Source organism: Anarrhichthys ocellatus, unplaced genomic scaffold (assembly GCF_004355925.1).
Source record: "Anarrhichthys ocellatus isolate YVR2014 unplaced genomic scaffold, GSC_Weel_1.0 scaffold18, whole genome shotgun sequence".
NCBI lineage: Eukaryota > Metazoa > Chordata > Actinopteri > Perciformes > Anarhichadidae > Anarrhichthys > Anarrhichthys ocellatus.
The window spans coordinates 5,689,311-5,703,194 of NW_022280048.1; the positions used below are offsets into that span (position 1 = coordinate 5,689,311).

The window sequence follows — 13,884 nt, forward strand, 5'->3', positions numbered from 1 at the left end:
GGTAATCCACTGCTTCTCAGGTTCCACGGGGTTTTCCAAACTACACAACATTTGCATTGTGGACCATTTCCAGTGCTGCACATGGAAGATGGCCTCACAAGAAACAAGTGGGTATTCAATGGCAATATGAGAAACACAACAACAATACTAAGACATTTAAACCTTTGTAATCAAGCCGATACATGTCTGTCTTACACAGTGGCTACTAGGCTCATCGTGACATACTTCATCAGAAGCAGAACAATAAGCGGATGACTCACAATTCAAAGACCTCTTTGAGGTTGAGGGTAGTGATTCATTTCAGAGGATGACAGGAAGCGTAATGGTGACATCAGGTCTCCTAGACAGACACAGGTGCAGACCAGGTCGGTGGTGACCTGTAAGACTGGCATCTAACACTCGACCCTCTGCAGGAGGGTGTGTGTATATATATATATAAAATTGCATAGTTTTAAGTGAAAAATCTAGACATTTTCTTGGGCCCTCTATAGATCCAGAGGGGGACCTGAATATCAGTGTAAATGTTGTTGATAACTATTAAACATATATTATCCTGGCCATTCAAATTGTGCAAAAAATATGTATGACGTCATTAAATAGGCCGACTTACTCTCAGCACCACCAACTCTGACCGACTTCTAGTGTCCCTGGGTAAAGGTATTCTTGTGTGACCAGAAGGACCCCAAATATAAACAAAAAGTGCAGCTTCGGCACTTTGTCAGAGAGCTGAAACCTGCTCGCACATTCTCCAGTCAAACAGCCTGACCAGGTATTCCTAAAGACTCCACTGTTTACAGTGACGGATGGAGCGGCCGCTTGAGTTAGGACCGCGTGTGACAAAGGTACCAACACTTCACTGCAATAGCTCTTTCTATTGAGGAGAAACAGGGTTTTCTTTGTACTTCATCTCTTGGTAGCTCCATGTTGAACTGCTTAAAACCCTTCAAGCATCAGCGAGGCAGCCATATGCTATCCAGACAGGTGTGGAAGAGTTGGGATCACAGAGGACCACACAGACAACAAGCTCATTAGCCTTCAGAGACTCCAAGTGGAGAGACAACTGCTTTGTGCGATTTGCGCTCATAGACTAACAGAGAGTAGGTCTGTTCGTCACATGAGCCACAGCAAAAGAAAGTGGACTGAATGAATGAGAATCAAGGTAAGAGCAAATAAAAAGGCATGCAAATATTATATCTAATATAACTCCTTATAAACCCATGTCAGTAGATACACGCATTGCATGATCACCTAAAATAAGATGAGATGTTACACCTAGCCAAGTTTAACCACATACAGTAGCGACACACAACAGATCTGCTGCACCAAAACATGGCAGGGTGGTTCCAGCTGAGTCTGAAACTAGCACCCCAGTGCCCTCTTGTATTCTGGGTCAATAACATAGGGCGAGCATCTACTTAAAATGTCTCCCAACATTATTACAAAGTTTGCCTATGGTATACAAATCTATTACCAACGTATCCACCTTTGTGGACAACCCATGAACACACTAGATTTCTACTAAAAGTTTCAGAAGACACTGATATTTTCAGTAGATATCAGGATAAATTCATGTTTTTCATCAAACGTTTAGTCGATGCACGGAACCAAAACTTTACTAGCTTTCTGTGGAATACAATGCATGGATTAACGTTCTGCTGCGTGGGCCGAGCCACACTGGATCATTGAGATCTGATGATTAACATCAACCTACACTGTGAAAGCAGCCATCTTTCTATATACTCCATTTATTGGGGGGTTGCTGAACTTGATGCCGTTTTCCAGCTACAGTTTCACCCACTTTCCTTCTGCTGTACAATACCTGCTCTGCGTCTTGCATCAATGTTTTCCTCTCTAAGAACTACAGAGGTTTATTATGTTCTTATAAAAATGTGTCTTGCCGTACACACAGAGTCATCCATTATGGGTGGAATATAAGACAAAAGGAAAACAAAAGGTACCCCCACTGCAAATAATGGCGTGATTATGAACAATAATCTAAGAGTGACAGGCCCCTGCCAACCCCCACTGGTCTGAAATAACCAAATCATCTATTCTGCATCATTTGATGCTCCCTCTCAGCTTCTGTGGCCAAGGATCCTCTCCCATGTTGTGTGTTGACAGTTCATTAGGGGTTTTTACTACGCTGCCACTGTTTAATGATTGGGTAATGAAGTGGCGGGGGTGGGGAAGACAGCAGGCAATGTTGCACACAGGAAACTAACTTATTTAAAGGATGAAACTGTGGCTCAACCAAAGATACATTCAATCCATCGAACAAAGGAGAAAAAAGTACTGAGGTTTCATGAAAGAATTGGTGATGGAAAGCACTGTAGTGCTAGTATAGGGAAAATATGGCAGAAAAATGATAACTATTAGCTAGCATTCCTTTCCAAACAAGAGTCTAATGAACTATTGAGCTAACTCTAAATTCAGCTGAGAATAAACATAATCTAATATTAAAATATGATGGTGTAGAGAAACACAAAAGTAGGCCTTTCACGATAACTAGTTTTGCTGGACGATATATTCTCACAGAAAAAAATGCAATAACGGTACGGTGTTTCAGCCAATTTTATGCCATCGATATAATGATAATATAATAGCATAATAACGCAAGTACAAACGAGGTGACAGAAGCAGCACAACCAGAAGTGACAACAAATCGTGTCTCAGTGTAGTTTTTCCTGGTCATTCCTTTAGGCACAGAAGGTCTGATAATGGCAGGTAATCTCTCTGTTTATTTTGGCATCATGTTGGCTAAAATGTTGGTGATATTCTTCAGTCAAACACAGCGGGCAAAATCAAGATCAGCAAACTTGATTGAGGTCATGTCCATATATATCGTACGATAAGTCACTGACGTAAAACCTATCGAGGTCATGTCCATATATATCGTACGATAAGTCACTGACGTAAAACCTATCGAGGTCATGTCCATATATATCGTACGATGCGTCGATAATGTAAATGTTATCTGGGTCATGTCCATATATATATATCTTATGATAAGTTGATAACGTAAATGTTATCGGGGTTATGTCCAAATATCGTATGGTCGATAACGTAAAAATGATCAAGGTCATGTCCATATATATCGTACGACAAGTCGATAACATAAATGATCGAGGTCATACTCATATGTATTGTAAAATAATTCTATAACGTAAAAATGAATATTGCGGTCATGTCCATAAATAAGGTGCGATAAGTCCATATTGTAAAAATGATCGAGGGCATGCCTATACATTGTTTGATAAGTCGATTATGTAATTACCGTGACAGGCCAACACAACTGGTACATTAAACATATCTATTTTTTTAGTTGGATGGAGTAATGTAATTATTCCGATAGATCCTTGCAGTGATGTCTCTCATTGTACAGGCATTTATATTATGAGCAGCCATCAGATGCATAGAAATCTGGTTTCCCATTGATTTTCAATTGGTTGCCATTAAGTGGATCTTCTGTGCTAACAGGATATGCAGAGGTGTGAAATTATGGACAAGATCACAACAGGTCAGCAGAATACCTACCAGCCCTCTGTTTCTACTACAGCCGATACAGCACTGTCCCAGATTAAGTGTCGAGAAAATGTGCTGCACACACAGGTTCAGTGTAACATCACTGTGATCCAACACAAATGATGATCCAACCACCTGTTCTGACATGTTTTCTACTCTCGCATGTCTGCAGGCCCCAAAACCTTCTCATGCCAACCATCAGGAAAGGTACTTGCAGACTCAACAACTGTTCCAAACTCACCATGCGAATGTCTTCCGCTTCAAAACCATTGAGGTTGGCGTAAAGCGAGTGGTGCCTTTTCCCCAACAGTGTCGCCGAAGTGATATTAGCCGTGGCTGGGACTGCCTTGTCCAGGAGCCCGTGTTGCTTATCGTCCCGCTCCTCCGACCCCCTCGACTCCTGCTGCTGTCGCCCGAGAGCCTCGGCCACCTCGCGGCCCTCCATCTTTGCGTGTGCCGGTGCAGACTCTGGCTGCTCAGGCCGGGTGCACAGGTCATACATCACTGTCTGTCAAAGTCAAACGGCGCAGGTGGGATCAGTGTGGCTGAACGAGGAGCCCGGCCAAGACCGAGCCATGGCAGGCTTTTCATCTGCTGGAGGAGAACTACGCGGAATCAGCTGTGGCAGGTCCGACTTCACAATGATGAAAGACGCCACCGTCCTCCCTATCTCCAGCGGTTCACCAGCAGGAGGGTTTTATTAACAGCTGTGGTGAAGTGTCTGGAACCGAGCAAAGGACTGTTCTTGCCATACCTGATAGTAACTCAACACCAAGACTTCAATTTGCAAACCCCTATAAAGTGGGGAGTTTAAGCTGAGAAAAACGGCACTGGGGAAGTTCCTTGCCTACAATCGGTTTGAGAAAGAGTCCGTGTGCCATATCCAAGACAAAACCAGTGACAGTTAAATCAGGAGTTGTAAAGAACCTCCTCCCTCTCGGCGCTGTGACGTTTTCCAAAATGAGGACAGTCAGCTCCAAAGGGATCTTACATATTTTCGGCCTCGGCTTCAATGAGTGTCATCCTCCTGCTAGTATTCTTCAGCATCGCATGGTTAGTATTCATCACAGTGTGGCATTGAGATCCAGAGTCCTGCTCGCTTCTCCATAGCCGCACCGCTCTGTCGTCTGACGGGGGGGGGGGGGGGGGTTGTCATAAGTATTTGTCCAGAAAAAGGAAAAAGACACACCAGTCCACTTAACCTACATAATGCTGGAACAGCACATGGAGGCCCCGACTGAGATAGCAAACAAGAAGAGACGTGCGACGGAGGAGATTAAAAAAACAAGAAGAGAAGGATCTAACTAACAGGTCTCCACTCCAGTCCCCGTTCTCTCAGGGAGGCTGAGATGTGGGTGGCGTGTCGACTCTCCAGCTGCGAGTCCATCCTCGTTGACGCCGCCGTGTCAAAAAGCATTTCATCCAGATGCAATACGGCTCGACGGGCTGTTTAATCCCTTCTTGGTTACAGCGGCGTATAGGTGAAGAAAGAGGACGGAGGGAAAAATGTGTGTGTGTGTGTGTGTGTGTGTGTGTGTAAGACGGCGAGTGTCGCTGAGAGGAGGGGGGTGGGGAGGACTGCTTCCGTCGTCCTATCACAAAAAGGCAGGCTTTGAGACGGGGCCCAATCATTACCGCGGCCCAGAGCTCGTTTCCATGGAGATGACGCTGGAATGATGTTGGCTCCCTCTTGAACAATCAATACACACACACACACACACACACCCCCTGTCCGGACTAATTCGGATGTTTTACTGCAGTTGTGCGCTAGAGAAACAAATAAGACGTCTACGAGCTAGTGAATGCTACTTTTGTGTTGGTGATTTAGCTTTGGACGCGGACATAAAAAACAACATGTAAAGCAGCACGTCTAATGCAAAAGCTGTAATTTAGCCGTACTGCCCACTTCTATAAAAGCTAACATCAAGTACTCCACCTAATTGTCTATCAAATGAGGAGAAGCAGCTTAATAAATCTCTTTAAGCTGCGGCCTGAACACGGGCTGGGGGGGGATTTGTTGACTGATTTGGGATGCCGTCCGGTTAATTCCTCACTCAGCCTCGACAAACTATGCACTGTTTAAAAAGCACAAAGAATGAAATAAAAATGAAAAAGTACTACTCCAACCTCAACATTAACAAGCTCAGCACAGAGCCGGTTGTAGCTGAAAGTAGAGGACATGCATGTACCCACGTTTAAAATGTGTGTTTCACTCCGTGGACTACTCACTGGATCACTTTCACGGGAGGTCACGTGAGGCCAGGCGTCGCTGTGGCAGAATGTATGCAGCTTTAATGACATTGACAAAGAAACTATTCTTTAATAACCCAATCCACTTAATAAGGTCAGTGTTTGGTGCAGATACTGGATCAGTGCATCCCTGGTGACAAGTTGGATAAAAAACATTCCATCAATCAACCATCAATCATCGACTTGGCCGGAAAATAGCCATGTCATGTTCACAAGAGTGGACTAGACAAGAGTGGACTTGCTGCTGTTGTGTTTGCAGCAATCGCTCGCTATCTGAAAATTCTTTTCGGATTATTATTGTTTACACACTAAGAATTGGACACAATATATAGTATATAAGGCAATAATTCGCTGTACTGTTTAAACTGGATACTATCTGGATCTTTTAACCCATTGCGGGCATGTCGCAAATATATGAACAGTTTATCAATTACATTTTCAGACTTTTTGCTGGAAATGTATGTGATGCACTTTCAAAATATTAAATCACATATAGTCTAAGATGTTATTTTTAATCGCCTACTGCTACTATACTTTGCATACACAGGCCTATTGTCATCTCCTGTACAGCGGGTCACAATGCACTTGAACACTTTGTGGCTGCTTTGATGCAGACACAAGGCTTGCTGAAGCGTTAGAGTGGGGCTGCTTTGATGAAAAGGCACCGGTCTACCTTGTGTTCATTTTAAAAAGGTCACTGTTGGAAAACCCACGGCCGGGTGCAGCAAAGTTAAAGATAGACGTTGCGCCTTCATTGAAAAAAAAAAAACATTTTTTTGCAAGTGGCAGTTTTCTGGTACACTACCAGTGCAGTCAACGCTACAATCGTCTACAATGGGCTCACTCTGAACATTAAAATGACTTCCTATCATCCCCATACTGATACGCACTCAGTAACACAAGGAGAAAGGGTTCATCTTCACAGACAGAAAAATGTAACAATGAGGAGCCTCAGCCAGACAGGTCCCGCCCAGGGAAATGAGCTTCTTACGCTGCATATTACAGCTTCAGTCTATTCCCTTATTAATTACAGTGTGCTCACAAGACCTCGGCTTTAGTAGCCCAAAGACTGGATCCAACCCTGCTGATGTGAACTCCACCCAACGCTACTTCTATTCTGGAACAACAACAAAAAAACCTCTGTTGCTTGTTTTCCTGTCAGCACCTCTGTTCCCAATCAGAGAACCACATTTTTTGGAGATTACAGGTTGTGGACTCAGACATACAGTAAATATGAAACAAAGGAAAGCTTCCAGTCAGCAAAACCCAACGCATGTCAAACAGCGTTACGCTCTGCACAGACATGAGCTGCAGCCGGATCCATCATGGCTCAGTGGTATTGACATCCTATCATCGCTCGGACATATTTTGACAACGTCTCCCCGAACTGCCCGTCATGAGACCGAAGAGACAACGAAGTCGTGATGCACCGAGTCTGACTGTGTTGTATCATATCAAACAACACAAATACGTGCTTTTCTTTGTTTTATCCAAACTGTCTTTGGATTTCTTGAGGATATCATTTCAGATTTAAGCAAATTAGCATTGTATCAAATAGTAGTTAAGAAAATCACCAACGACGATTATCTACATCAAATACACCAGAAACATGTCGGTAGAGCCTAAATACAAATGTAGGACTCTATCCTCACGGCTACATTTTCCTTTATAAGCCGCACTTTCAATTGTTTTATGATAAGAATATTTATCTTAGTGAATTGCATATGCACAATTTTTCATATACAAAACAGTATCCCATTTAACCTTAAATACCTGAAATTAACCTGTCATAAAACAAACAGGTTATTTTGAAAATCCCCAAAAGGTGGCAGACTGGAATGAAAAAAATTCACGTTTGTGTTGTAAACAAATATACTGAAGTGAACAACAGTTGACAGACGATCGACAAGCCATGAATAATTGAAAGAGGCGTGAGTCCATTCTTGTTTTGATGGGATTCCCATTTGAACACCATGAAAATATTGACTGTGATAACAAGGCCGATGCATGAGCAGGACCATGCAAGAAATATGAGGCGCGGCGAGCGGGCCCCGCTGTGTCGACGCGGTCGGGGGGGGGCTTTGATTAATTATTCAATTTCCTCTCTACAAAAACATGAATCCAAAATTGAAGAGACGGAAACACACGTGCTGTACGGCTCTTCTTCTCTGACAGCCAGCAGCGCTGACAACATCAACATGCATTTCACACCAGCCGTATTAAAAGGGTTTTTAACATAGTGGCAAATAAAAAAGGCTGCAACAGTAGCTAGTGTTTGGTTCTCTGTTTGGTTGTACTGGAGTGTAGTCAAAATAAACTCCTCATGGAAAGGCTACCAGTTGTTGTTTTATTCTCCATCTTACCGCTGCTGGCTACGCACCACTTGCTGCCTTCACAAATATTCTGGTGCCTAAAAAATAGACCACACGCTAACCTTGGTTCAAATAGGAGGGGATCATTTTACAGTTACACACCGCCTTCACTTGATTGAGGCTAACTAATATGCTCAGAAATAGGATTGTCCTCGATTTTGTCGACAAATCCATTAGCTGATTTAACTGACGGTAAAAGTGAGTTTCTCCATGAAGAATCATGCAAAAGCACCACTTTAAGCCTTGTGTTTACCAGAGCTGTGCTCATGTGTTTCATATGTATAAGTCATTCAGCACGAGAAAAGCCTAAAAACTGCCCTACAAGAACTACTTCTAAGAAGACAGAGTTGTTCATGATAACCTAAACGGTGCATACCTCAGTTGTTTTTGTGTATAATGTGGACTCAGTAGCCAAAACATCTGTTGGTACAGGTCAGGATTTCACCCATTAGTATTAAGATCTATTGATAAAAAGTGATCATTGATTTGCAATCAATATGTTTACATTGTGTGTTCTGTGATGCAGCCTTTGTGTGTGTGTGTGTGTACCACATCATTACTAATATGTTTTGATTTGATGATCATGCCGTTGGTGATGTTACCTTCCTGTAGGATTACTGTGATGATCAGCTAATATTTAGCTCGTCATAAGCCTAGTTTCGACATGTATACGTAATCTCATTCATTACGAATGCACAGGATTGATTACAAACAAAATACACTCAAAACTATTTCTTGGCCACAAATCCTTGCGGGGCTTCATAATCCGTGTGATCATGAAGCGAGGCCACGGAAGTGCACACGGCTGCAGTGTCTGAGTTACAAGTATAAGAGGAGAAGCTAAATACTTTACTCACTCGCTTTATTTACGAACCACGTGTGGAATTTGCAAATCTGAAATAGCTCACCTCCATGATCCTGTCTGTGCATTTGGAGGGCGATGACTCGTCTGACCCGGAGGACTCGCCGCAGTGGGGGGGCTGCTCGTCCCAGCCGGCATGGGGAGAGTCGTCAGGGTGACAGATTTTCAGAGAGCCGCTCCGACAGGTGTCCGCGACTGCAGCGGTGGTGCAGGGGTCAGCTGCACAGAGGGCCCTCCCTAAGGGCTGCTCTCTCCGAGCCGGTTTGGTTTTCTTCTTGGGTGAGCGGGAGGCAGTCTGGGGTCTGGCCTGTGGCAAGGCCCTGGAGTAGGTCAGGTGAGGCTTCGCCTGGCAGGAGTTACTGCCATCTTCCTGGGTTGGCTTTCTTGAGAGACTGTTAAAAATGCAGCTGGGGCGTCCTGCTCTCTGCCTCCCCTGCAGCGCTCTCCCATGGGCCTCGAGCAGGTGGCAGAGGAAGACGGCCTTTTCTAGCTCCGACTCCTGCCTGTGATGCAGTTTATAGACCGCCCGCTCGCCGTTTATCTTCTCGTACAGCGTCAGCAGCAAATGCTGCAGCTTTCGATAAGTTTCTCCGCAGAAAACCTCTTTCTCTGTAGACTTAATCTCCGCGCATCGTCCGCCGTCGTTAATGTTCACCTCCTCACCCAGCAGACGCCGGTGTCTGTTAGAGGGCCCATCCTTTTGGCTCCCTCGCCTGGCAGCCAGCTCCCTCACAGCCTTCCGCTGTTCCCTCTCCGCTTCTTCCCGCAGGTGCCGAAGCTCCACAGAGAGGTGTCCACGGGCCCACCGTGCTCGCTTCTTGTCTGATTCCCAGTCAGCCCGCAGCCTCTCTAGCTCCTGTCCGTAGTCCGTCTGGCCCCGGCATGGTTTCTTGGATGACAGTGCCAGAGGGTTATCCCGGTCTTCCCTCATTATGACACACTCACAGGACAACATGCAAGGAACGTTGAGACGTATGCATTTCTAAAGAGGAGGGGGGCCATGCAATGGAAATGAGAGGGAGGGTGACGGGTGGTTATCAGACATGCAGCATGCAGTTACCGCACCAGGTCACTGGAGAGATGAGACAGTGGAGGGTGTGAGAGAATAGGAGAAAATGATCAGGTATATTCAAATGTTTAAGATGATTCTAGTAGCAAGAAACGCAATGTTTCCAGCATGGTGAGAGCAGGCGATGATTTCAGTATTGGTCATCTTTGTTAGAGGGAGGATTCAGATGAAAACAAAAAGAGGGCAGCACTCTGAGGAGCTTTAGGAAAGCAAACACATTGAACACATTGAACACACCTATAAACCTGAGTTTTCTGAGAACCCCCTCTCTATGCAGAGATATGCGTCAGTAGCTGCGTGCTTTGTCTATAGGAAGTCCTACCAATACATAATTCGATACTTTGTATGTATACATACACGACAGAATGGTTCATTACAGATGCCTTCCCCAGCAAATTATGACTGTATTTATACCAGACATGTTTTTTTTTAATGTGTTCTATCTGAACCTGGCAGAACTAACAACCTTTAAACACATAACATAAAAACAAAACAGCACGAGATAAAACTAATCGAGATAAAGCAGCAGGAGCTACACTTAGTTGAGGATGCAACAAGTGAACCAAAGAAAAGCGCACACAGCACACAGCAGTGCACCGTTAGCTGTCATTACGGTAAGGTCAGCCAGTGTTTACCTGTAGCTCAACTTAGCGGCTCTTATTACAGAGGATGCAATTGGCTAATTAACTAGCATAATTTAGCAAGCTATTATATGTTCAAGTAGCGTTAGCTCATGCTAATTTATCTAACGCTATTAAGGTGGATAACGGTCTGTAGTATGTTGTATTTGGACCGAGTCCTGACCCCTAGCTGCTAACGTTACGTCCCGTTAGCCAGTGTTAGCTCACCGTTAAGTTTTCTAGTCACAACTTGTATCAAACTCACCTCTCAGCGGACTCAACTCTCATGTTTAACTTTTCATCAACGGAGTCATCCTCCTTCAGCCAAGTTACTTCTTGTGTCAGGCATTAAAATAGTCTGTCAACACCGAGACTGTTTACGTTAAAGGTCCGTAGAGCCATGCAAGAAGGGGTTTGTTTATCTGTGAGGCACCAGTGTCACACAGTCCGTGTCCAGCGTCATTGTGCTGGACCGTACAGGCACTATGCTGCCTTCACGTGCGTCTTCATGTGTCCCGTCTCACAATTTAATGACCGGCTGGACTTCCTTCCTGTCGCCTGTTTAAATGACTCGTTAGGAATACTAAATTAAATTTGTATGTACATTTTGACAGTCACGAGCGATGAATTTGCACTGTTACACGAGGAGAGTCATGCGTATCGGCTATGTAATCAAAGTTTTCAGTAATTTATCCCTCAGACGTTATCTACATTCGTACCATATCCTTCTCATCAAATATTTTCCTACTCCTAAACTTCATTGTTAATATAGAAAGTTCCGCCTTTAGTAGCTGTATTTACAGATTTGTTGAGTTGTTTGTGTGCGTTTTTTTTTGTTGTTTTTTTTTTTTAGAATAATTGCAATATTGCCAACAGTCCCTGAAGGCAACATAACCAGTGAGTCCAACCAACTTGTGTGAGATGGATGACCACTAGTGGCTACAGGCTGCTTGTGCAGAGTAGTAAAGGTTTGAACATTTGCATAGATCATGGTCTCCTGTTCAGAGGGATCGTTGTATTAGATGAATTTTGATTCATCATGAAAAACATTTTATTTTTGTTTAAAATGAAAAGTTCCCCCAATGCTCTTTAGGTACAAAACCACGAACGGATAAAGTTGGCAGAAAGAGGGCCACACAAAACCTGCATTATTTTTCTCATTTTGTCATAAAACATGTATGTAGAGTTTGAGAGTGATTAATTATGTGCTCCGGAGAACAATTCAATCTTATGAAACTATAGTATATGGAAATGATGTCCTCCGTGAGGAAGAATTTGAAATGTTATGACACTGGTATCTTCTGAAAGAAAATCCCAATCCTTGTAAAGTAAACCTTCTCCTGTCAGTTGTTCACATTCGCCATTCATCTCTTACCTATAATGCACAGTGTTTAAGGAAGCACTCATATTTGTGCCATGTGTGTGCGCATGTGTTTCATAGCACTGACAAAATGTCCCTTGTGCCACAGTTTGGACTACTGCCACCAGGAAGGAGGAGAGGAGCAGACGCAGAACACAGCAGGCTGGGCTGATGATGCTTTTACTTAATCAAAGCGCGCTGAGACTACTGGCAGACACACAGGATGTAAAAAAAAAAAAGAAAAAATCTTAAGTAGTAAGACAGGAAACAGGATTAAGGAATGGTTGAACATGATGACAGTAAAGATATTCATTCAACAAGAGAGGAAACAAGCACAGGGTTTAAAAACACAGAGAAAAGCTAATAAAGAAACAAGGAACAGGTGTGTAAGTGGCTAATGAGGAGGCAGGGAAGGAAGGATCTCTCAAGAGAGGTGACAAGTGGACAGCAAAGGATGGCAGCATGGTCCACCGCAAGCAAGGACTGGGGAGGGAGAAAAATGTTTCTTTCTACTTCTAGTACATACTGCAGCTTCCCTCACAAAGTACACACTCTTGCATACAGTATGCATTCAATTGGGACACACTACTTCGTCATAACATTGCACATTGAACTTTGACCCTCTTGCTCATATAGATGCTACACAGAGAAATGTAGCTGCGTTCCAAATCACATACTTTTTCTTTTTTGCTTTTAGTACATACTGCAGCTGTCATTACAAACTTACTGTCCTTTAGTATGTCCTAATACATAGTATGTCAAATGCAGCATGCCAAAAATACTAGGATGTTCTACAGCCGGTCGCATTTTGTAGTATGCAAGCCAGCATACTTTTCTGGCTATTCTGATCCTTTTGTGCAGCAGATATGACAGCAAGAGGGTCAAAGTTCAAAGCTGCAATGTTATGAGGAAGTAGTATGTCCCAACAGTATGTACTTTGTACTAAAAGGAAAAGGAAAAAGCATGCGATTTGGAACGCAGCTAAAGTACGTACTTTTGCATGCAGTTTGTGTTCCTTTGGGACCCTGAAAAGCAGGTTGGCTTACTACAAAAAGCAACCCGATGCAATAGGACATCCTGGTATTTTTGGTATACTGCATTTGACATACCCCGTATTGGGACATACTAATTGTTTTTTTTGGCATACTAAATATTATGGTAGTATGTATGGGTATTGGAACGCACAGAAAGTCTTTAGGTGGTGGCAAAGGGAGACAGATATCCCCGTTACACCTTGTTTGTCTCTCATCACCTTATGTTACCGCCTGATCAAATGGCTGTGGACGAGGTGCCATCTTACCTTTCCTTTAACCAGGAATCAGATCCTTGATGCTTCCATGCTTACACTCTGGTCACAGCAATATTTTCTTACATTAGTCAGGAGTTATGTGCTGCGTGTCACCGTATGCATTTCATCTAATGCAATGTGTTATTGCTACTATTACTTCTGCATGTGAGGATAGAATCAACAGGAATGCACCGTTTCATATGATCCCTGAGTCCTTGATGAAATGCTTCCTGAGATTTCATTATTTGGCAAAGGCAGTGATATTGAAATGTATAAATCCTCAAAGGTATCTGTACATACCGTTTCAATATCATGTTGCCAAAATCCATCAAAGAGGCAAAGCATACCACGTCTGACCGCTGGGTGGCATTTGTACACACAGATAATAGGGCAGTCAGTCTAAATTGCTGTAGTTTTTCTAGTCTATAGTTTTGTAGGAAGCTGATGAACTAATGCACTCGCATTAGCTGAGAGCATCTCTCAGGGTTTGCGTTCACTGTGAGGGTGAAAGAGACGGAGCCAGACAGAAAGAGAGAGATCC

General features: G+C 43.5%; 1 protein-coding gene across 13 annotated transcripts in view; it reads right to left on the minus strand.

The window, feature by feature from the left end:
* The window catches only part of tspoap1 (TSPO associated protein 1), a 66,900-nt gene extending 55,729 nt beyond the window's left edge, over positions 1-11,171 (minus strand). For 11 of the 13 annotated variants that reach the window (XM_031856883.1, XM_031856881.1, XM_031856891.1 and 8 more), the window contains exon 1: positions 9,053-10,951. In XM_031856883.1, coding sequence (XP_031712743.1) covers positions 9,053-9,961 — 909 coding nt within the window. In that variant the 5' untranslated portion in view covers positions 9,962-10,951. The other 2 variants (XM_031856880.1, XM_031856889.1) reach the window with 2 other exon arrangements.
* Positions 11,172-13,884: the final 2,713 nt, after the last annotated feature.